Genomic DNA, 25,038 nt, shown 5'->3' on the forward strand with positions numbered 1-25,038 from the left:
TAAATATTATTTCACATTTAATAAATTTGTTATTGTTACATGATAATAACAATGTTTTTATATTAAATTTGGTTCATAGTATTTTTAAATGTTACAACTTTTTATTTTTTAGTTTCTATAAACTGAATATTTTATAACATGTATTTTGAGTAGATAAAAAGAGAGAAATACCTATCTAGTTTTTCTCCTGTAGAATGACACATGTAGAGGAAAAATGGTAAATGTATGTTTAAATTGTAATTGATAAAATATACACTATAAAATATTATATCTGTAGTATTTTTTTCCGAAGTTTTTTTTAAATTGACAATAATTTCTTTTTGTCAGTCTGTCCATGCTGATGCATTTTTCACTTATCATTAAAATAAAAAAAAAGGAATGGAAGGAGCTTCAGTACAGTTAGTAACTTGGACACAATTCTATACTATAGTGGTATTACAAGTATGTCACTATTCCTATGTTCACTGACAAGAATACAGGAAACTAGTAGTTTAATTCGTTAATTAGGTTCTTGTTTAGTATTAACTCATGCAAGAGAATGGTAATATGAACTATGTTATTACTGGTCAGGAAAAATGAAAGATCAGTTTTTGTACATTATTTTAACTACAATGTCACTACACTTACTGGTAGTACATTGTTGGGTACATACTAGCCTCTATCTAGTACATTTTTGTTGCTAATTGAAATCTAATGTGGAATATGTTTCTCGTTTATACTCCCTAAAGACATGGAAGTGCATGCTATAATGAAGTATAACTACTACTGGGAAGAGCTTGGCTGGCTATTTTAGAAGCCTGGCACACTACATGCACAACGGCCCAAATGAGAGGCCAATTGCGGAAAATGGAGTTCAACCTACATTACATTACATTACTTATAAGGAAGAATAAATTAAAGGATATATTTTACAATTACATTAAGCTCTCAGCTGTATGACATTTCCAATACTAATAAAGTTTACAATATATGCAACTGCAGTGTTAAAATGTAGACTGTGATATGATACAGATTTCCCACACTAAATAAAATGGTAAATAATAATGAATATATTAGGTCAAGGTATTAAAATTAAACTCAATTTTGAATAGAGATTTGTAATTGAATCTTGCGACCTTACTCTATCCATCCCTCACACAAAAATTAGAAATATATATATTAAATACAACTCCTGGATCATACTCTCGTTTGAGTATACTCTGTAGGGAATTTGAAGGAGTGCTGGCCAATGGCTTGAATGTTGGGCAGAAGACCTGCATTCGGGATTATATTCCATGATAATGTCAGCGTCACATTGCTGTGTGCTCTGTAAGAAAATATGTATTAACAATAATATAGTCTACTGCAGTTTACATTGTAATTTTGTACAAAAGGAAAGATTGTTCTTCAAGAAACCTGTCTAAACAACAAAGGAGTTATTTTTTTGTGATTATTACAATTTTTTTGTATACCACAATTAGGATGTTTACTATAATTGGACTGATTGGCAGGTGGCAATGAGAGTCTGCAGTCCATTGAGTGCAAGACTTCTTGCTACAAATGTTTTTAATAGTATTTATAGGGTTTATTTCCTTGTTGGTATCATTCTAATTTAATTATTATTATTTTTTGTCTATATAAATATAATAAAAAAAAAATGAAGGTACTGTGAAATTGATTTGACAAAACTGTTTTGGTGAATGAATTTAAGTATAGCTACTGACATATTGTAATAACATCTCCAAAAGGATGTTATCACATTATGTCAGTTGTGTTATTTTATAAATACAGTTGAGTAGACTAAAATAATGAATTAAATGTGTCCAATACTCACTTTAAACCATTGCCATCATCCCAGAAGTAATATTTTGTGTTCATGTTTTTAAAATCAAGTAGTGCATTTTCACCTCTCAGGATAATTTTATCCCACAACACAACTTGATTCAGTTCATTGTTTGGTGTTATATATTCTGCTGTTAAGTACAAGAACAATTGTTTTACATTCCAATTGAAGAGTTGAGTTAGATCTGTTTTCAGGTCGAATGTTAAGAAGCCCAGATCATTCTTCTCTCTAGATGCACCATAGTCTGGGACATTTTTACTGTAAACAATTACATTTTTAATTAAATATTTTACATCTGTAATTAATATTCTTCGCTTTTTAATACAAAATATTATACTGACACTACTACTTTTACTGTGTTCATGTGTGCGGCAGTTCTATAATCCACTGTTAACGTGGACAGAAAACACAAGAAAGTAAGACATGCTAGTACGCTAAGAGTATAAGTAAGTATAGCATTTCCTCTGGTTAAAACAGAATACATGTTTATTATTTACTTATAACATGTATTAATAAGAGAACACTGAATTTATTCAGTAAATTAATATAAAATAATTCTGATGACTATTCACATAGTCTGATAAACTTAGATTATTTGTAATTATTTGATTTGTTGGCACTAGAAATGACATTATATGCGAAAGTGACAACTGACAATCGGTGACAGTTTTTTGACCACAGATATACAAATGCTCTATGCTACAGACCACCGTTACCAGTACCGCTACGAATACTACTTAGGTCTGATTTCACCAAAGAATTGATCACGTTTAGTTCGTACTGAACGCCATTAAAATATTTTAACGTGTTCAAAGCTTCTTTTTGCATTTCACCACTACAAATTTCGCTAAACACGTTTATAAATTCTGAACGTCTGATTTCCTACAGTTAACTCTTTACACGTATTTAAAGGAGCTGTCAGTTGTCAAACAGTCATCAATAAAATTTTAGACAATACAATATCGGGAAGAAAAAGAAAATTGCCAGTAATATAAAAAAATATCCTCAATAAAATATGTTTTTACTAGTTTATAGATAAAGGTTGTTATTTTATACTTTGTAGTCGACGGTACTTATTAAATTAAAAATTAAAATAACTTGTCCCAATTATCACATGATTGAATTATAAATATTTCTTAGAATTATTTTATTTAAATTACCCATTGCATCAAATATTATTTTGGTAAACGCGATCTGTATAATGTTGGTGAATTCCATTTAAAGTAAAACGAGATCAACTTCGTTCTTTTTTTCGAGTGAACGTGAACGCTGTACTCCGTTTCATAGCACGTGTTTATGCTACGACTGGTGAAATCCGACCTTAGTAATGCATACTTTAATCGGGTTTTATGTTTAGTAATATTATACAAAGTTGGTATATATTTAGTTACCAATGTTTAGTTACCAAGAACAACACTATCAGATGTCATTGTCTGAACACATTTATAGGTAGATACATTTTCTAATAAGAATCTACACGGTTAAAGGTTGTCTAGGTTATGCAAATTTCAATGAAATTTTAATAAATATGTTCAAGATGCCTAAAGCGACCAATTTCCAAGACTTGTGGTTTTTTTATTTGTTATTATAATTCATACATTATATAAGGTGTTGTTAGGAGCTAGGACAACAACGACATGTAGATAAAAAATAGTGATTTTTAAAATATAGAAATTTTATTGATATTTTATTATCACTATTCATTATTAAATTATATAAAACAAAGACAAAAATAATAATTTTATATAAGAACGAAAATCACAGATTAATTTTATTATTAAGTTTATATATCATAACTATCTTTGTAGCAATAGGGTAGCTGTCAATATAGCGAGGAGTGTTGGTGTGACCATTGGTAATATTGCGTTATTACATGGCATTCCACCCGGCACGGGACGACAGAAGCAGACAGTTGTCTCGTAGCTGCCATCAACTTGTGTATAACAGCCACTTCTGATTGCTGCTCCATATGCATCTATAGCTCGAGTGCACATAGAAGTTGAGTTTTCCACTGCAATAGAAAACTTTCTTTGTTAAATTCTAAATAAAAGTTAATTTTCTAAGATGAATTAAACAAGTATGTACCTACTCTTACCTAGACTTAAAATTTTCATGTCTCCATTTGACTAATATCTAGATAGTTCTGCCAATAATCTAGTTACTGAACTAAAACCGCCATCAGTTATAATGTACACCATTATTAAAATTACATATTAAATTATAGTAACTATAAATAGTTACTATAATTTAATATGTAATTTTAAACGATTTTAAAGATAGAATAAAGTAGATATACCTACGATTTTAACATCATAAATAAAAAAAATACAGCGATTGTACATTATAACTGATGGCGGTTTTAGTTCAGTAACTAGATTATTGGCAGTTACCGACTTGATTGCAATGCTGCCCATCTTGAAAGAGGGTGGGCTAGATAAGGACATATATCTTGTTAATGATCATAAGACTTCATGAGATTTTTTAAAAATTCTAATGTGAGAATTTATATAGTGTACGCTATATAGTTACATACCAAATCCATTGAAGTAATACGTATATGTGGCGCACACGTCATTATCCGCTAATACGCACGAAGCTTCTAGAAGGTAATTTATCCAAATGTATTCTATATCTGGCCAAGTGCCGTCCTCTGGAAAGTACAAGAATATATAAATTTAAATCCGTAAAGACCATTTACTTTTAATATAGGTACATGTAACTGACATGATATTTTTATACTGTTTTCTCTGATGTCAAAATATTCTCAATTGCCGACATCATGATGAACACAACACTGCACATTCCTGCATTTCGCTAGGTATGTTTCTAACGTTCGCACGCAGAGGGCGAATCTACCGGTAACTCAGAGTATACCTAATTTTTGCATTGGCCAAATTTGAACTCACGATCTTTTTGGGTGGGTACCACCTACGAACGCCTACGCCTACGACGTACTGGTTATTTATATCATATAATATAAAAAACGCGTTACATTGAATTATATCCATCATAAAATGTGAAAGTATGTCTATATCTACATGTCTGTCTGTTACTTTTCCACATTACAACTAAACGTATTAATGAAATTCGACGTCAAACTATTTTATGTCATGTGGATGGTTGTCAGAGTTATCATAGTTCATCTTAAAACTACTATTACAAGTTGGATTTAAATTAGGTAAGATCTTGATTTAATTGTCAAGATGTTATTAGGCATGTTTAATTTTTATTAAATATTTTATGTAAAGAGTATCAGTAATATAATATACCTAATATTTCAGGACAATTTACACAGCACCATCTAGTCTCAAGCTAATCAGAGCTTGTTCTATGGTTATTACACACTGATATAAGTTCATATATATACTTTGTATTTTGTAAATACATATACATAATATATATAGAAAACACCCAGAAAAAAAAGAATCATACTCTAGAATACAAATGTTTGTACCGTGCGGGGAATCGAACCCGCGACCGTCAGACATAAAGCGGTGTGCTAAATCGGCACCGAGGTCGTCAAACTGAATAAAACATTAATTAGTTCCGGGATATTCAAGTATGTAATATGTAAATATATGTAAAAAATATTAAATCTTATTTTTGTTACGTTTTATAAGCTATTTTATTCTGCGGCTTTGTCCGTATGAGAGTATTTGGGTTAGCACCATACTTACTGGTGGCGATTAGTGGCCGTCGGCAAGGAACGTCTTCAGCCATGTTGGTAACATCTTGACATGTCGCGTTTAGGAATACGCTCTCGTTGTTAAAACTGGGCCCTAGCCAGGTGTATTGAAAGCATCTGGAGACTGCATTAGACTGGGCCGTTACCAAAATGGCACCTACGGTGTAATTATAATATTAAGTTCCACATATGATTATCCGTTTTCAGCTAATGAAAATTGAAATATTATTATGAACGCAGTGGTTACATATTCTAATTTAAGGTTTAAAAAACAAAGAGAATTTATAATATATCGTTCTTAATTTAAAATTATTATTTTTATAGTATTTACAATTAATACTGCATTTTCTAAGAAACTTTAACACCTGCCTTTAAGAAACTCTAACCTGGTTCTAAAAAATCCTAGCACAGTTTCACACAAAACTTGTGTTGTCCTAAGTAAGCCTAGTTTGGACATATAGGCAAAATCTACAAAATGAATATACGTATGTAAACAATTTATTGCAAATATATCGTGTTTATAAAATTGGTATTACAGTTTTATACAAAAAATATTTTGTTCTCAGTGACGTAAGCCTGACACATCGCTTTTCCACGCAATGGAGTATTGTTGCAGTCATAAAATTGCTGAGAGTTGCCTCCATGCTAAAAGCATTTAGCAATGAATGCTTACACCGCGTTTTCACTTCCCTGTCCCATTCCAACGGGGATCAAAATTACGATTCACCTGAGTTGTGGTTTCGACCCCTAGTAGTGCCCTCAGACTAAAGTCGTACACATCAGACAGGAGGCCTTCAGTTGCTGTATATAGTCCTTCCGCGGATTTGGTGCGCTTTTTATATTACCTACTACAGCTGCGGCTAACAGCGTTAGAATATAATGTTTTCGCAGAAACACTTGTCGCAAAATATGTTATGTTTATCTTGCGCTAAGTAAACGTGGTGGAAACGCTTGTTTGACAATGTCGCATACATATGCCATTAAATCATGTTTTATACATATGTGTGTAAAACTGGTTGTTAAAGTGCTAATTGTTTTATACTATTAGTTTCTATATAAAATATTCTATAGCAGAAAATAGAATGATATTCATCAAATCATTAGGTTCCAGATATTTAGCAACTTGTTGTCATAGGTTAAGTAGGTTTCTCAGATACTGTTTCAGCAGTGTTCTAATGAATGTGGAGGTTTATTAGGGATATTTTTTATTATTTAACATGCAAACATCTATTGCTTAACGAATAGTATTGGTTACAGAGTAGACAGGTAATATCAACTATACATAAATACTATATACGTGTTCTGGGGAGAGTTATTTGGTTTTCATTTGTCTTTTCTATTACTTGACAGTCAGAAATTTATTGTAAAGTAGCATATAGAGATTTTGGTGTTGGTATCTAGATTCGATCGCATGACCTTTGAGATATATATTACGTTATTTTATTATCTATTATTATCAAAATCCTATATTTATGTATATATCAAAATTCGACATATATGTAATATAAACTACTGTACTAAGACTACATTCTGAACGAATTATGGTTTTAGGAATTGTCAAAACTTTATAATTGTAGAAAATCAGGCATTATACTACTTCTTTAATTTTGAATATCATTTACAAATTAATTTTCATTACGATCACTATATTTAAATTGGTACTTACTTGAGAATAGTATTAACACTGAGAACACTATATAATTATATCGACACATTATTCAGACACTTTAAACATGTTATTTGAAATAAAATATCAGGCGGTTTGTCATTTTACATCCGACCAATGGGTAAATTTATTGTTTACTAAGACCTAAAGAATTATTTGACGTAAACAGCAAATTATCAATATAATTATATCCATATCATTTACTTATCGCAATTATAGCTTTGAAGTATGTACAAGTAAGGTGGTTGATTGGCAAAGTAGGTTGATTAATGCAATGATTTCACGGATAAGATTAGGTACGTGTATGGGTAAATTCTGGCATATGATGAATATGGCGTTGAAGAAATGAAAACCAGATGATAATGTCCAATGTACTAAAATAATGTTATACATTTAAAAGTGTGTTACTCAATCACGATTGGACTTTAATGACATTTGACGTACATAGGATATGTTATAAAGAAATCCGTGAAATGCTGTTAGTAGAGTAGAATACAGCAAAAAGTCGTCAGTAAGAGTACCCCTGTCCCACTTGATTTCCTGTCGTCAAGTTCTTTATTTTGCATAGCTAGAAGGGAACTAACTAACTAACTTATTGAGTAGATATCTGTAAACTTATAAAAGAGAGCGTATTTTTAAGAACACTGTCGTTATTTATATTTCTGTTGTATTTTACAATTAAATTATCGAGATAATAAATACAAATCTACTTAAAATATGCATTTCCGAGCACTTGACATTGTTCATGTCATTAATATTTCGCCGATGTTGTTATCAGGAAAACTGATATGAAGTTTTATTAACAATACGATTCTACGTAGTCAACCTTCTGAGTATCAGGTAAAAGACCTTCGTAGTGATTAATCAGATATAACATATTTTGATAAATCAATAGATATTGAAACATGTTTTTTTTAAAACGGATTTCCGTACGAAAGATAGCTCCTACGAAAATTATTACAACAAATAGAATCAGTAGGTATTACAAATTAATTAAAAAATGTATCATATCTTGAATTGGTTTACTATATTCTATTCATAGATATCTTCTACTTTAATAAAATTTAATTTACTGCATTGTATGTTTCATATGGTACTCGGTAGTATTTTATGTAGTAGACATATAGATCTGATTGACATTGAATTTTGATGTCTTATTTCTGTTTATAAAAAAATCTCTATTGTCTTTCTTACTCTGTTAATGCTGTTATGCTGGAGGATTGTTCTGCGGATTGTTCCCATTCTACTATTATCGTAGTCATCACATCACATGATATGATATCATATGAAATGCAGCCATGCATTGCTATTTTTGAGGACTAAGATTTTATGCTTCTAGTATTCTGTAATTTTGATTGCTTTCTCGCACTTTAATCAAATCACATGCTTATAAAGTAAGCTGCTTGGAGTCTAAAATAATTACTTTAGGTAAGACAGACCAAGCAGACGTCTTAGTACAAATTCTACCTCTAGTAAAACATGCGTTTCATAGATTTACATACGTTTCTAATTCACATAACAGACGAGTTGTCAATTTGGTCTGCAGTGTAGCAGGTGAGTTGAGAGAGGCCCGGTGCATACTCAAATGAAATTATTCGCCATCGGACGATAAGCCGATTTCGCCTAACCTCGTTCAATCAGAGCACCGAGTCTCGTTGCACTGTAGATTTGTGGGGCGACAGATACGGCCTTGGTTTTGCAAAATATGAATCATTTTTAACCGACAGCAAAAGGGAGAAGGGAATTGTAATGGTGTTCAGAGAGTTCCCATTCATGTGAGGTCGACCTCAAAGCGGTCTTCTTCAAGCGGAAGTAATTGTGGTTAATTTCTGATGAATTGGTCTCGATGTGCTAACTAATTTAAGCGCACATACTGTTTTATTAAAAGTAAGTAAACGCAACTGATTCCCTCTAGCTACAATGTTCTACAAATACCATTGTTACCTCATTTATCGAGCAAGGCTATACATGATCACGGTATTACTTACTAAGAGGAACGGAGTTGCAATGAAAAAAATTTAAAACGAGAATATATGACGCAGACAATGTTGCGCAGTTAGCTAGTATTTATATAATATAAAATACAAAAATATTCTCTTGAGACTTTTAAGGCACCTGGTAAGTAATACTCTCACTTAGTTAGGTAATGCTCACGAGAAGTATCTGGGACTATTATGTTAAACAGTAAAATATTTTAGCAGCGTATATGTAAAAATCAGCCATCAGATAAGTAGGTTGTCGTCAGATAAGAGTAGGCGCAGGTACATACTATCATTTCTTAATCTTACCAATTTCAATTGCAAATTTTATAAGCAAATGACGTATGGGATCTTGCTCTATAATTTTTATACAGATATTTTGCAAATGTGTTATTTTAAATGAAGAAAGTCACATACATATATTATTATAGACAAAATATTCCTAAGTCTATCACTGAATACCAATCAGATTTTAGTTCAAAGAAAAAAGTAAACCGCTTTGTCGATGCTACCAATATGAATTTTAAGCCGATTTAATTCTTCACTCGGTCTGTTTCACGAAAATATTTCAGCAAATGTATCAACTCAATATATAATATTATTAAAGATTAAGTGACGCTGACATGCACGACTTCATAAAAAGATCGTACCAAATCAAACCAAGTGTTCAATTCTTGGATTTTTTATATAAATGGTCAACAATTTACTTAACTAATAGTTGTCTTCTTGATTAACTCTGACACCTATTTCAACTGCCAAGAAGGTTGCATTGCAAACTGTATGTAGCTTGAAGGGTGTAATGCAGTGAAATTACAGGATAAGCAGGGATCTTAGTGCTGCGGTATAATGCATGGGTAGTATCGTGGAAATCATATGATAACGCGATGTTCACAGTGGTATTCATGTATATAGGGCACAGTTATCACTTATCATAAGCTTGTTTATCGTTGTAATTGCTTAAAATATGATTTAAAAATTTTCCTCTATGAAAAAGTATACCTACAATGACCTACATATTCGATCAAAAATTAACTTTTTGTTTATTCGATTAATACACTTATTTATTGAGAATTATAACATTCTCAAAATGTATCTTTATTATCTTGTCATTATACGTACAAATTTACGTACAGGCGTAAAGGGTTGGAATAGAAGGAAATGTTACCTGTCATCGACAGACAAAACCGATATCAAAATGAATACATAGGCAGACAACTTGAGGCGTTTTAGTTCAGAGCTTCAGAATTGAAACAGCTACTTGTAAATTAATTTATTTGTTGTTGAATACAGGTATCTAAGGTACAGTAAGGTGTAGACTCTAATATATTTATTTAATAATAAGTTATAGCCAACTGTTTTCTGATATGGACAAGTTGATTGTCTGATTTTAATAGCAACCTGACATAGGTTATTTTGAAATATGAATGAAATATAATTTGTATGCCATTCTATATTTCACGACTATTAGTTGAGCCATTAATAAACCAAGAGGAGACAAAGAAACGATATATTCTTGGACTTCTATTTTCTGGTTTTAGATATATGTTGGATATTAAGTTTTTTTTTTAAATCCATGTACCTATTGAAATATAGAAAACTACTATTGTTATTATTTTCCTCGGTCTAAATTATGTATATTATATTATATTATAGCATTTGATTATAAAAATATTCGTAAGCGCTCCATATTTCGCGAGTTCATTTTTGCATTTAAAATTTAAGTAGCTAATCTATTGGGCGTGATCGGTAAAAACATATTAAAAGAAAAGATTAGAATTCAGTGTGTTATGCAATATAAATTAACTTGGGATTTCTCTTTAAATACTAGTAGTACTTTTCTTGTAAATTCATTCGCAAAGAAATGATTTATCTTACCATACCATTAAAACAGCTAGAGAAAAATGTCTTCCTAAAATATTTAACAGTGGCAGAGTTATCACCTATATTTCAACTACCAGTTTCATTTTAATGACATAAAAATAAATAAAGAACTCAAAGGTTCCATCTACTTGTACCTATATCAAAATTAAATCATTTATTCAGTCTGTACGTAATTATTTCCGTGTAGGTGTGATAAAGTAACAAACATATTGAATAATTTAAACATGTTCATTATTTTCCTACTTTTAAATTTATTTCCTTGTCCATATAAGTAATTTTGTTAGAGATCAACGATCGTTACCAGATGTTTGATATTTTACTTTACTATAATATAAGATGTTTTTTCTATGTTTTACTGAAATGGCAAAGAAACTGACGACTCATCTGTTGATAATTGGTTACCGGAACGAACAAATGGAACGGATGGTGCTACAGCCAGTTATCGAGTTTAAGATAAATTTAAAAACATTGTAAACAGTCACCATTACTCAAACTGAACAATGTTTTCGCAACAGCGACGGGAAAGTTACCTAGATGCGCGATATTCTGAGCTCCTGAGATCAACATTTGTTGCTTATTCCAACCAGGGTTGCCAACATTAAAATACTAGCTCAATTTGTCTCTGTAACCTCGTACAGAATCGTATTTTTGCAAATGTTATTTTGAATGTCAGGTCAAATGTTAGTTAGGATGAATGTTGAGGCTATAAATATTGTATTTGTACGACGATCTTCATACGGTTGGCATCCCTGATTCCATTTTCCCTGTTGCAGCTTCGTTACACAAGTCAAGCATATTTTCATGTCTGCTATAAAGGAAAAAAATGGTAAAGCGTGAAGCGGTCTAGCATAACCCGTGTTCTGAACAAATAATTGGAAATAGGTTATATTCTTAAAAAGAAAACAATTTCTCTAAATACATTTAGTTAGATACAACTATACTATACCCGCAAAAATAACCTAGACCGATTAGATCATCAAGTTAAAGCAGTAAAAATTCTTTTTAAAAAAATATATAAGAAAGGAATAGATTTCTTAATAAATAATTATCCTCGTGACAGTAATCACGTATTCGGTACCCCACCTTATGATTGAGTGTTATGGCTTGTTATCGGTGTCGTAAATTACCAATAAATTAAATATTAACATTAATATTAATATATTATTACAACTCGATAATATTTTTTTCTAATTTACTTACTTATAATTTATAAGAAAAATAATTTCCAAGATTAAGGTTTACTTATTAAGTTTACAAAACAGCTTCCATTAATCTTAGTTTCATAACTTGAGGCCTCTTTGTTTCTTTCGGCGCCGCTGTTCAGTATGAAACGGCTTTAATTAAGATATCATGGGAAATAAACCTCTCAACTGTGTGAAATATTAGACTGGATCTAGAGTAAATTGGATATTTTTCTTTGAGAAAAGGTGAAACTTAATTTCAATTCTATGAATATATAAAAGAATACAGAGAGAATATTAAATATTGCAATATGATAAATATTGAAACTGTTAATTTATAATCAATTATTTTAAATGGTGTCTTATTGGTTTGGTAATTATGTATGTTTTAGATTGAAACAAATAGAGATTTACAGGAAATATATTACTTATTATAATGTACATCTCGTTTATTTAAACAATACATTGTGTAAAACGTATCAAAATTTATAGTACAAAATTACAGTTATCTACATTTTTACTAAGCTGTAACTACAATTTGTATCATATTACGTATATAACATATTATAATATGTACAACGAATTACTTATTATAAATAACATTATTTACAAAGCGTTTACTGGTTACGAAGTGAATAGCAAGTATGTGTATACATTTATTAAGTATTGAACTTTTCCATTAGTCATCGCATTACAAAGCCTCACATGAGGTATTAGTAACACGCAACGCCGCTCCGCGCTCAGCTCACAAAACTTTAGAAGAAGAAATACAGTTTAGAGTTTTCATGTTCCCACAAAGACTATAAATCCCAACATTCTGCTGCTTTTGCACTGTTTACAGCTCACCCACTCGCTATATAGTTTATCACGTGCACTACAATAACGCACTCACGTTAAAAGTTGTTTTTCGCGTAAAACTTTTGAATTATTATTGTCACTTTTACAGCGTTCATAATTTTACAACTTAAATCAGTCCGCATACATATTTTAGACTATCATTTAACCTACATACGGGAATGGCGCGAATGGAGCAGGGAAGTATCCTGGGAATCCGGCACTCGGCGCCACTGGTATTGAAGATGTAACGTACGTAGTTAACATGGTCGGCACAACTTTGGTTGTAAACAGTGTGGTGTATACTGTCTTAGCACCGAAAGTCAGTTTTAGAACTTGACTATCCGTAGCAGTAACTTCGGTGTTCATAACGACGGGCGTCGAAGTTACTGTGAATTGCTGTTGTGGGAACAGCGGATTAATAGGCTGCAAGGGAAGTGCTGGGAGACTGCTCGTTCCAATTTCATAGTCTGTTTTAGTAACTGTAGCCACCGGTCTAGAAATAGTGCTGTGAATTGTATTTTTACCATCAAATATTGGTATAACATGTGACTCATAAACAGTTTCATATTTTAAAATTGGTTTTGATGTTGTTACTACGTTAGGAATTTGCGCAGCGGCGGCAGGATTCAATAATCTGAGAAGAGCAAGCTGCTGGGCTTGTTCTGGTGTCAAAGCTGGCGTTGCTGGAGAAGGTGGTTCCGTTACTTGATTAGATTTGTTTTGTCCGTGCGCTTTCTTTGACCTTAAGTGATTATCTGGCAATCTGTATTTATCTACTTCAGTAAGATCAAAATCGGAGCCGACATTTGCTAGATCCAAGTCAGGAGGAAATACACGTCTTGGCACACCATCTTCTTCTTCGTTACTATCGCCAAAGTCCAGTTCTAAATGTAATTCCGAGCCAGCTTCGTCTAATCGGCTATTAAATTCTTTTAACGTTTTGCTTGGGATAAACTGGAAGAAGTCCATTGGGGGCAAGGTTTTTGTAGCGGTTACAAATCTTGTTACATGATATGTTTGTATAAATGTAAGACTACTAGTTATATTGACATCCCTGACCACAGGTAAAATGTGGGTCTTCAGCATATTTTGTGTCGTACTGAATGTTTCAGTTACCGTTTCTAAAGGTGGGGTCTCCATATCTGATGTTAAAGTAATAGCGGGCAGTGTTGCAATGCTTGAATCTAAATTATGATCTTTTCCATAAGGAGATGCAGTTGCTAATATGTTTTCTGTCAATGGTTCGTTGAGAGAACTTTGTGAATTTATAGCCGTAGGTTCGATGCGCTTTTCTATTGTTGAGGTAACTGTAATAATACGGGTGTTTTTGACACGTCCAACCTGGAAAAATAAGTAAGAAAATATAATATTTCTCTTTAGTACTTACTGTTATAATTCACATATCTTATGTTATAATTCACACACATCACAAACACACAAATCTACTCACGTTGTTTATGTGTGTGTGATGTGTGATACTTGATTAAATGAACTGAGCTATAAATGATATGTGCCAATAACCCTGATTTAAAACATAGAGAACTTTTCATAGGGCCATCTACCACGTGTATCAAATTTTTACACATACAGTGGACCTTTAAACCTACGTAAACTATTACGTTATATTTTTGAAATCATAAGAATGGGAATATATATAACATTTATTTTGTGTTAGTTGTCTGATATAAAACCATGCATACAGTTAATATGTATATAAAAATAATTAAAAACAAATTTATTTACCTGGAAAGTATAGGGAGACTTGATAGTGGCTATTTCATAATAAACATCTCGAAAATCAGCGGGAGTAGATATTTCAACTTTAAGTGTTTCAAGTGGTGGTAGTTTTTCTATTGAATTATCCTCGGTATCATTTTCAAAAAGTGTGCCAGGTCCATTTTGTGATCCCGATAATTCCAGATCATTATCTGATCTCGCTTGAGGAGAAATATCGTTCGATTGTGGGTCATCAATCAATGGGTTAGGGATTGGAGTTGTTTGTTGTTCATCTTCATTAATTTTTCGAATCGTTACTTTCGGTTTTGGACTTGTTTTGTATTGCCAACGTCCTGATCCTGGTGTACGATTTAGTTTAAATTTGTATATACTTGTAGAAGTAGCTGGAGAAACATCAACAGGAGTTGCTTGAACACGTGGTTTGAAGCCTCGTCTTGATTGATTATCATTACTTGAAGGAGTTACTGTCTTATGTCCTGAATGCCGGTTACTCTTTCTTTTATTAGAAAATGATGCTGATGTTGTTTCACTGAAAACAGAGACGGTAGCCAGTTGAGGACTTTTTGCTGGCCGGCCAAAACGATTACTGAAAATAAGAACAATAACATTTTATTGTCGACAGAGCCTGACTCTAAGACAGTTTAATAGTTTTCTAAACGCTATAAGCGGAATTGAAATGGCAGTCATCACATGCGTATTCTAATGTATAGATGAATCTTGTTACATGTCGGCAATAAAATGGTGATGTTAGATATGATGCAACTTTTATTATTGTAAATTAGTAAATTACCTTTGTGTCCGTTGAGAAACTGAAGAATTTCTGTTTTTAAATTTCTTACTTTGTGTTGGTGGAGAATTATCGTGACTATCATTATCCTGATTATTAGGAATTCTGTGCCGATTTTTATAAGAACTACCATTATTTGTTTGCTTACGTGTAGTTTTGGTAAAGCTACTATCATCATCACTACTGAAAGGTGTTGGTTCCAAATTAACTCTGTGGTTTTTAGATAAACCAGGCGCTGCAGTTTTCAAAATTCTATGAGTAGGAGTAGGTGATATTTTGGCTCTATGTCCAGATGCTGGCAAAATCTTTGAGTTGCTATTTAGTACTTGGGCATATTTACCAGATATGTATGTTCCTATAACGCTAGTTTCATGAATAGTTGTAAGCCCATCTTTTACTATAGTACCTCCTAAAGTTGTGACTAATCCTAGCGGCTGTTCTTCATCATTTGGAGGAGGTGTTGGTTGATGTAATCTATTTTTAAGACCTGGTTTGGATTTTGGACCATGTGTTTTAGATGGTCGAATATTGATAACCTTGTATGTCTCCTCCACAAATTCAGAAGGTTGTCGGGATAAGAAATCGTATTCTGGCTCACCAATATTGTTATTTGTAATTAAAATGGCAGGTTCTTCTTCAGCTTGGCTAGATTTAATTTGGACTACACTACTTACTTTAGAATTTATTATTGATGGGGGAGGGCCTTGTTTAACTTCGACTTTGCTACTAACTAAATTAGTAATAGATTGAATAGTTTCACTTTTATTTTGTTTTTTACTACTGGGTTGAGAGCTCTGTTTACTTGGTTTTTGTGATGATGACTTTGGACTACTTGGGGGTTGTTTAGGGTTTTCTATTATTTTAGATGGTCCAGCTACTACTTCTACTTTTGTGATTATCTGTTTTTGTTCTTTTGCAGTAGATTTAGGTACATTAGCAATTTTATCATCGTTTTTAGGTGGGGATGATGCAACCAAAACGACACTGGATATAGCGGCGGATGGAACTGGTTTCTTTGTCTTGTCTTTATCGGCTATTTTGCTCGGTTTAATGGCTTCAGGTTTAATACTAGTTACTGATGGTGGTGGTGGTTTAGTTTCAATAATGTTTTCTTTTACAGGTTTCTCCGTTTTCGGTGGTTCTGAAAAATAAATATGTTGTTTTCGTATAAAGAAAATAATAATAAGCACAATATTTGTTCTTGTAATTGAAAATATAATCTCCATGTATACATTATTTTTACATTATTTATTTACAATGCTTTATTTATATTAAAACGAGGATATTTTTGCAATATCCATGATTGCTATATTGAAGTTGTAATTTTACCGAGGTTTACTTTGTTTGATACATAGGCTGTATCACCTATTTCTGACGCTAAGTAGATTGTGCAAGCTGTGAATTTGTAGATTGATATTGGACAGTGAAATTACAAGTATTCATTAGGCTAATTAGGAACTTTCGATGCCACTATCCATCAGGTTAGTGTATCGTTTGTTTGCTTTTCCAGTTACATCATCATTGGATAGTATAAAATAAGATAGCTGTCGCTGTCTTTCCCTATGTATGCTAAAAATCTTTAAAACTACGCAACGGATTTTGAATCGGTTTTTTCAATAGATAGAGTGATTCCAGAGGAAGGTTTTTATATATAGTACATATACATCCGGGATAGTTGAGGGCCAGTAGCTAGTTAAAAATAAAATAAGATGACGACCTGGAGGCGGTGCCGAGTTCGGGGAAAACACCATTACGGTGTTGCCGATTGTAGTGGTAAAGTCGAGAAAACCGTATACGGTTTGCGTGAGAAAATTGCCAGCTGCCGCTGATGATGGGCTAGCTGGTTTTGACTGACTGCCATCATATACCGGTCCCTCAGCTGATGTTGAGTTACCTGAAAGGGAAAAATGAAATATTATAGAAAATCATCGTAATATCATAACGTTATCTATATTTATTATTTGATTATGGTCCTAAATATTAATAAACTACACATACTTATATTTATTTACAGTCTAAATTAGGTTAAAAAAAGACTATTACGTATTTTCATTATAATGCTCTTAATCTTCAACATACATTTACTTTAAACCTGTTAAATACGAGATTTTGAATCTGACCTATTCGAGTATTGTGTATATGTTTATATCACCAGATGTTTATTTAATTTGAATTATTGTGGGTGTTAAATAATGTTAAAAGTAACCAAATTAACCTGTGTAATTGAACTGTTTATTCTGTGTACTTTTACTATCTATGGTCAAAATGATAATAAAATATGTTCGGTCGTGCTACTTCCTTCTAAGATTCATGGCCGATCAATTGGGCCCTGCCCTTACACTGCTCATTCTTGTTATCATTTTATAAAATCCCAAATAAAGAAAAATACGCCCCTCACACTAAGTTAATTTTGTTAAAAGTGACATGATTTTGGCTGCGGTAAAGAAATATATGATATATTTGGCGAGTTTAAGAATTTTTTCACTTGCATTGGAGGTTAGATAAAGCCTAATCTACGCCTAAACAAACGACCTCATGTAGTCGTATAGACATGAGAAGGCGAAATACATACAAAAAGCTGAATGTTTACAAAACACAATAAAAACCATTTCGTATCCTACATAACAAATAAACATTTGATAAGTAAAAAATGCAAGGGAATATCGTGGCACATACATTTTTATGTCAAGTTCAGTTACGAGAGTTTTATGTAAAGAACTCGTGCAAAGTGTATCGATAAAGAAGGAAAAGTCAGAAAGGATGTTACTTCAATGCCATTGGTTCTTAAATGATCTGTGATAGTACCTTCGTATGGCTTAAGAAGTGTTTACAAAAATGTCATACGAGATACGGGTGTCGTTGGACTAATGGTGTGTATATGATGATATCTGATGTAGGTACAGCATACAATGATCCAACAGTTTATTGTTAAGTAAAAGAGTATCAAATATTTTAAATTTATGACTATGTTGTTTATACTAAATATACAATACAAATAATACGCGTACAAGAAAACATGTCTTTACATGTCTCACCTGATTATTTTCAAACAGTACATAATTTAAAAAAAAGTAAAAGAGGATGCAACATATTATGAAAAAAAAAGATTCTTTATTCATCAAAGTTTAAGAGGAGGAGATATTTTTATAGTCCTTTTATTTCTTTTATAGTCTTTATTTTGTTTAATTCTGGACTATATTGAAAAATCTAAAGACATATGACTGCTTTAATTCCATATTAATTTTGATAGGTAAATAATACAAATCTGGAAACATTGAATGAATCCGAGAGAGAACGAGAAATCCTTACCTAAGTATTGCCAAAAAGTAAAAAATAAACCACATTTATATTGACTGTAAGCTATATTTTTCGCATAACTTGTGTTATTACTATTTGTGTAGGGTACTTTAAAAAGAAGGTACTACTTCTACTGTCACTACGTAACAATATTGTTTATTCCACACATCAATCTTTGCAATTTCATCATTATAGTTGAAAACTGCGAGAGGTTTTCTTATGTAAAATTGTGTAGTAAATTGAAATCTATTTGAAAGAGGTACGAAATTTAGATGGGGTCGTGTCGCTATATCCATGTTACTTTCGGACCATTTGCTACCAAGTGGATCGAGATAGTCCTCCTTAGATACATATCAGGACCTCAAGCGCCCAACCGCCTCAATCTGTGTGTTTTCAATTACTTTAACCTAAATGTTACCTACTATATTTCTGAAGTGTTATCTTTGTATGTGTATCTATCTACCAAATACGAGAAGGTTAAAGAATAATAGAAAACTTGGACATGTTGTGATATACTACAAACAATGATTGATATTATGGATATTATGGAACTGGAATATTAAAAAATATATTAATAAATTGAAAAAAATACCGATATATATATATATATATATATATATATGAGCCATAGTATTCTATATTCTAAAATATTGAGATAAGAAATAATAATATTTGGAAGAAAAGGAGAATAAGATGTTAATTTGTTAATACAAAGTAATTTTATTCTACTTTTTTATACAATTGGAATAGCAATAAGCTGACGGCCCACCTCATGGTAAGTGGTAACTTTCTATATATATACAAACAGCACTACAGATAATAACGTTATCACGTGCCATCTGCGATACCATATATCTGTTGCTATTCCAAAGTATTAAGTTAAATTACAAAATATTTGTTTCTCTTATTAGCTTTTACAATTTTTACATATTTCTACTTACTTGCTTGTTAGTGCCACTTATTTGTCGCAATCAATATCATTATGCAGCAATAATTTGGAGTTATAGCGCAAAGGCCCATAAATGGAGAAAATATATTATGTAAGATGGATTATGATGTCAAATATTAAGTATCTATGAAATGTGCATTTATTAGTAATTAAATTATACGTAGGTACTAATCACATAAATCATAGTTTAATATCGTTTAATGTAATAACTGAGGCTAAAGAATTTACTGTCCTGGTTGGTAAATAAATATATTTATTTATTTAGCTTAAATGCACTCTCTATAAAAGGTAGAAAGTATATATGATGGAACTTAATGGGGCGTTATCTACATAATATTGGCTTGTAAATAAATAACTAATCTTCGTGATGGGGATTGGGAATATGTTGTGATCGAATTTGGGATATGATAAAAAAATTATCAAGCAAAGGGATTTATGGTGGCACGTTACAAGGCGAGGCTACAGCTAAATCTTGCATTCATTTTCTTTGTTATTGGTATTTTCTATCACCCGAGAAATAGTCATAAGCTTAAGCAGGCATATAAAGTTTTTGGTGTTACTCGCTGAAAAGATGTCAGTACCTTTGAGATCTCTAAATCTGGGTCTAAATCACTAGGTCACGACGTTCTCTAAAATTAAATTTTGTTCAAACCATACATTGCATGAAAAATTTACTGCAGTCTCATAAATGTAAGTTATTGGTCCATAAACAGTATAAACTATGAAATAACTGATGCCAAATGTAGTATTTGTTCAGAAGTATATTTACATATACTTACATTATTATTGATTGGTTTGCTAGATATTTCAGTGGATACTGGATTATTTAAAAAAAATATTGGATTCAATTGGTGGTTATGTTTTTCCAAAAACGACAATATCGTTTTTTCCGTTAATTATTATGATAATACGAATGTGTAATTAAGTTTTATATAGAACATACAAACTTAATAAATATATGTAACATTATCTATATAACGAAGATAACACGTAATTATGTTATTTCTAAGCCAAAAGTTTGCTCTAAAATGTTGCTAAAAATTTATTTACTTTATACCTAGCATATATAAAAAAATAGTTGAAAGTAGACGCTACAAAGTTGCTAAAAAGAATGTGGTTACTGCAAAAGTTAGACCAGTGTGGTAGGGAGTATGTGACTAAGATACTGAGGGCTTCATTTCGCTATAGCGGTATATTATGGACAACGAGAAATATTTCAGCTGCGTCTCGCTATGTGGGGTAGGACCAGACACCTGTGCTAAGATTTTATAAAATACTAGATTAATCTTTGCCTCTGACATCTCAAATCTCACCTAAGAACCTAAAAGTATGAGTGATATCACGTAATGAGACGAGTCTTTCAACTCAGTAGCTAGATATATGTACATATGTATATATATTAGGTTCTAACTGCTTTATTACATAATGAAGTTGATAACAATTCTCAATTATAACATACTAAATATAATATTGCTACATATAGTTATCGTATTTATAATATTTTATGATTCCATTAAGAGATAAAGTTACAAGTAACATGTTATAGAATTCCAACCGTTTAATAATGCAAAAATAATCGCAATATTGTAGATTTGTATACTGCATATCTTTAATAAGAATTATTAGAAACATCGTTGTATAACTGAGCAGCAGCTTTTAGAGCAGAAACAGTAGCAGTATTAGTGTATTGTATATATACATATGTGTACTTACATAGGAGGGTGGCGATAGCCAAGACAATAATTACACGGTGCTCCATTGCTGTCGTTTCGTGATTAGGAGTTATATTTGTCAGCATGAGGTGGTTTGTTGTCCATTCGAGTGCATGTTTGTCAAGCGCATTCTATATGTATATCTGTAACAAAAAGAAAAATCATTGATTCATTATTTACGTAATTAATAATTTAGATTATTTGTGAAAACCTGAACAAAATAATCCATTCAAATTATTTATCGACAGATTTTGTAACAAATATATATTTTTTAAATATGGTTCATTTTACTTATAGATTACAGTATTATTTTTGTAATTGAAGTGGCAAACAAGCTACCGGCCTATATGACGGTAAGTGGCAACCGTAGCAATCTACGTGAACTACGAATATCACATTATCATGTCGCCCATGGTTCTTCTCGTTCGCTGTTCCAAAAAACTATGATGTTATGTCTCCTTTTTCTTAATATCTCATAAATTCACTGCCACCTACTCCACCCTTCAACGGAAAATATTTTACAAAGTATGCTGCGTGGAGTCTGCAATGTTCAGACAGAGATACTCAAACAAAACCAACTTTTTCCAGTTTACCTTCGGTCTTCTTACTCGACTAGTAGGATAAAAACCTAGGTAACGTTTATAATAGCCCTTATATTGAGAGTTTTACAGAGGAAAGGCAAAATAACATTATTATGTTAATGGGAACACACAAATGAATATACAATGGGACTATATCGCTCACAACGTGCTGACGAACAAAATAATCACTCAATATGCAAAATGGCGCTGGGTCGTGGTCGCTTTTCATTTCGGTGGTCGACCGGTCCATTGCATCCAAACCAATATAGAATTTAATATAAACATGTTCGCTGTATTGATCATTGCCTCCATAAATTAATCCCTATTGTATTCAAATTATAAAATTGCTGTTATTTCTATTATGTTAATTATAACCTGAAATTATCTGAAAATGAAATCTGTAGTGATCTGTCTACTTGCACTGCATTAATTTAAAATATATTTAACTGTTTTATAGTCCCAATACTATTTTTTTTTAAATGTAGGGTTGTTGGTTTAGTTTCAGTTGTCTAGAGATATGTTATCTGTTAATTAATTTTTATTATTAGGTATATTAAACGTAGATAACAAAAGCGTAGGTAACTTAAAAAAGACACATTTTGACTTGTAAAATCAGAAAGACGAATTCAAATTTGGAATCTATGAGTTAGAATGAAGTTTATTATTAGACATCCGATGTATAAACTTGATAATAATCTTCTAAATGTGCTCAGTCATCGTTGTCGTGTGCGTTAGTAATTCAATAATACTCTTGATGCGACATACCACTAATACTAGTGGCGTAGCGTGCGGCCGGCGCATGTAGCGTAGTGGCATCCGAGCCGAATTCCAGTCAGATTGGCGTCTATTGTGCTTATGAGTCCACTCCGTCTGGCGTAGAGGAGCGTATTGAAAGCATTCGAATGCTTACTGAGTTCCGATTGTTGATGGAACGGTGAGCGTAGAGAAATGTAAGCTGAGCATTTAGGTACAGTGAGGTGGACAAATCGACTGAACGCGCATCGTGTCTGATACTGTAATATATTTCAAGTTTATTTTAGTTCGATATATATCTTTTATTTCACATAGCTTTTAAAGGGGAGTAGAAAAATACTGGACCATTGTGTCGTGTGTAACAATTTTAGGGTTCGAATGAACTTTATTATAGTGTTAACATTTATGAGTTTAATCATATGTTTCATGATTTTTATTCAGGTATAGATATTACGGAATTTTCTAAGTTTCAACTCTATGTACATTAAAATAAAATAATATCGTTAAATTTACAGATTACGAGTCAATGCTTGAGAAACTAACATTTCTGCTCCATTGAGGTTCATCAAGGTACTTTGACTACCATTGAGAGGAGTATCACGTAATACCAACTTCCAAAGAATAAATCAACCTAGTAGTTACTATTACTACTACCACAGATATGATAATATTATCTGTAATATTATCATATCTGTGGTAGTAGTACTACTGCTAACCATAAACCATTATAAGAATAAATCATGGTACTAAACTTAAGTAAACTCTACGAATTATAAGTAAAGATAACAATGTACATCAGGTATAATATAAATAACGTAAGCTATGTACAAAACGATGTATTATAACAAGTCGATGCTACAAAGGAGGGAGGTCTTCATCGGGACGTGAAAAGCGATCGTTTGTAGGGCACGTAGGGTTGTGTTGTGTTGTGTGAGCGGAGCGCGGAGCGAGGACGTGAATGGGCGTTGGCATGCGAGTGTTTGCTCGCGAAATGGGCGCGATGATGGAGCGGCGATGTTTGTGGCGGCCCTCCGTCTCAGACCATTCAGCCGATGCTCGTAGTACAGTGTGTACAGATAGTAAAAACACTAAACAATATATGATGAAGTTTGTTAATGAACTGGGGGCCTAAGGGATTTGATTATAAGATTCTATGTATTAGTGCATACAATTGTAATAAGTTAGCTAAGCTTCCTCTAGAGTAACTATAGATATTAATAATAAATGAAATCTACCGTCAGTTCGGAATGTGTAATAAGTAATATTTTTTGAATAGAGAACTAAAAAGAACGAAAGGGAAAAATTAATTAGAATAATAAAATAACTATTTTTTATTATCCTAATAGTTCCAACATCAATTTTGTTATAAAATGGTGCAACCGCTATATTTTGTTGTTGACATCTGAAATAACTATAATAGTTATTTCAAATGTTACCAACAAAATAATTATTCTGATCATTAAAATGCATGCTCTACGGGTGTATGGAATAGCGAGTAGGGCCCCGAAGGCTAAGCATATTTGCTAATCGTTATTCCCGTCTGCCTTGTTCTCATGATTGAATAACAATATTTAGGTAGATATAAAACGTGGTGCTAAAATAACTCTATTAAGGTATCAAATTATTTAAATCGACGTACATATGAGTCTAAGCGGAGTTTGTATGAGTTTTTGTTTATGTATCTAATTGGAATTACAGAAGATGACGAACTAGGTATTTAATTGATTACACTTTGACGCCATTTTGCATTAACGGCACGGCAATGACACCTCGCCTGCGTACCCTGTAATTCGACTGCCATATCTCACCATTCAAATAGAAACACCGATTGTCAAGCAACCTGGCAGTCGGAAAATCAGGTGAGATGATACATGTTCAACTATATGTATAATACATTGTATCACTATTATATTTATTCAGAGTCGGCATAGAATACAAGATATTTATAATAAGGCATGAGTACATATTCATCAATCCAGGACATAACCAAATAGCTAAAAGCCTACATAGGCTAAACTAGACGCATATGGTTAAGTGGATGGTTGATTGTTGTAGCTGTAAATTAGTTGTTGAATAAAAATTTAAATAAGCTAAGACACGATTGAAAGTATATAATGAATCTATTTCTTCGTTTGCCCAATGCTTAACTGGCAGAGAACTCTATACTACTT

The 25,038-nt window shown here is 32.1% G+C and overlaps 2 protein-coding genes across 5 annotated transcripts in view; both read right to left on the reverse strand.

Annotated features, from left to right (window-relative positions):
- Positions 1–1,094: 1,094 nt before the first annotated feature.
- Positions 1,095–7,308, reverse strand: LOC131854817 (signal peptidase complex subunit 3). The gene is given in 7 exon segments (XM_059205982.1): positions 1,095–1,306; positions 1,814–2,080; positions 2,164–2,345; positions 3,733–3,833; positions 4,356–4,472; positions 5,500–5,664; positions 7,174–7,308. Coding segments are annotated over 7 exon segments (1,011 nt in total). The 5' UTR covers positions 7,223–7,308; the 3' UTR covers positions 1,095–1,176.
- A 5,329-nt stretch (positions 7,309–12,637) lies between these two features.
- The window catches only part of LOC131854735 (uncharacterized), a 151,590-nt gene continuing 139,189 nt past the window's right edge, over positions 12,638–25,038 (reverse strand). For 3 of the 4 annotated variants that reach the window (XM_059205876.1, XM_059205878.1, XM_059205877.1), the window contains 5 exons: positions 21,535–21,676; positions 17,293–17,469; positions 15,579–16,716; positions 14,795–15,374; positions 12,638–14,392 (listed from right to left, as the gene is read on the reverse strand). In XM_059205876.1, the coding sequence (XP_059061859.1) occupies positions 13,214–14,392; positions 14,795–15,374; positions 15,579–16,716; positions 17,293–17,469; positions 21,535–21,619 (3,159 nt within the window). In that variant the 5' untranslated portion in view covers positions 21,620–21,676 and the 3' untranslated portion in view covers positions 12,638–13,213. The remainder of the gene's footprint in view (positions 14,393–14,794; positions 15,375–15,578; positions 16,717–17,292; positions 17,470–21,534; positions 21,677–25,038) is intronic. The other variant, XM_059205879.1, reaches the window with a different exon arrangement.

The sequence above is a fragment of the Achroia grisella genome, unplaced genomic scaffold, assembly GCF_030625045.1.
Source record: "Achroia grisella isolate CSIRO2021 unplaced genomic scaffold, CSIRO_AGI_Agris_v1 utg1245, whole genome shotgun sequence".
Taxonomy (NCBI): domain Eukaryota; kingdom Metazoa; phylum Arthropoda; class Insecta; order Lepidoptera; family Pyralidae; genus Achroia; species Achroia grisella.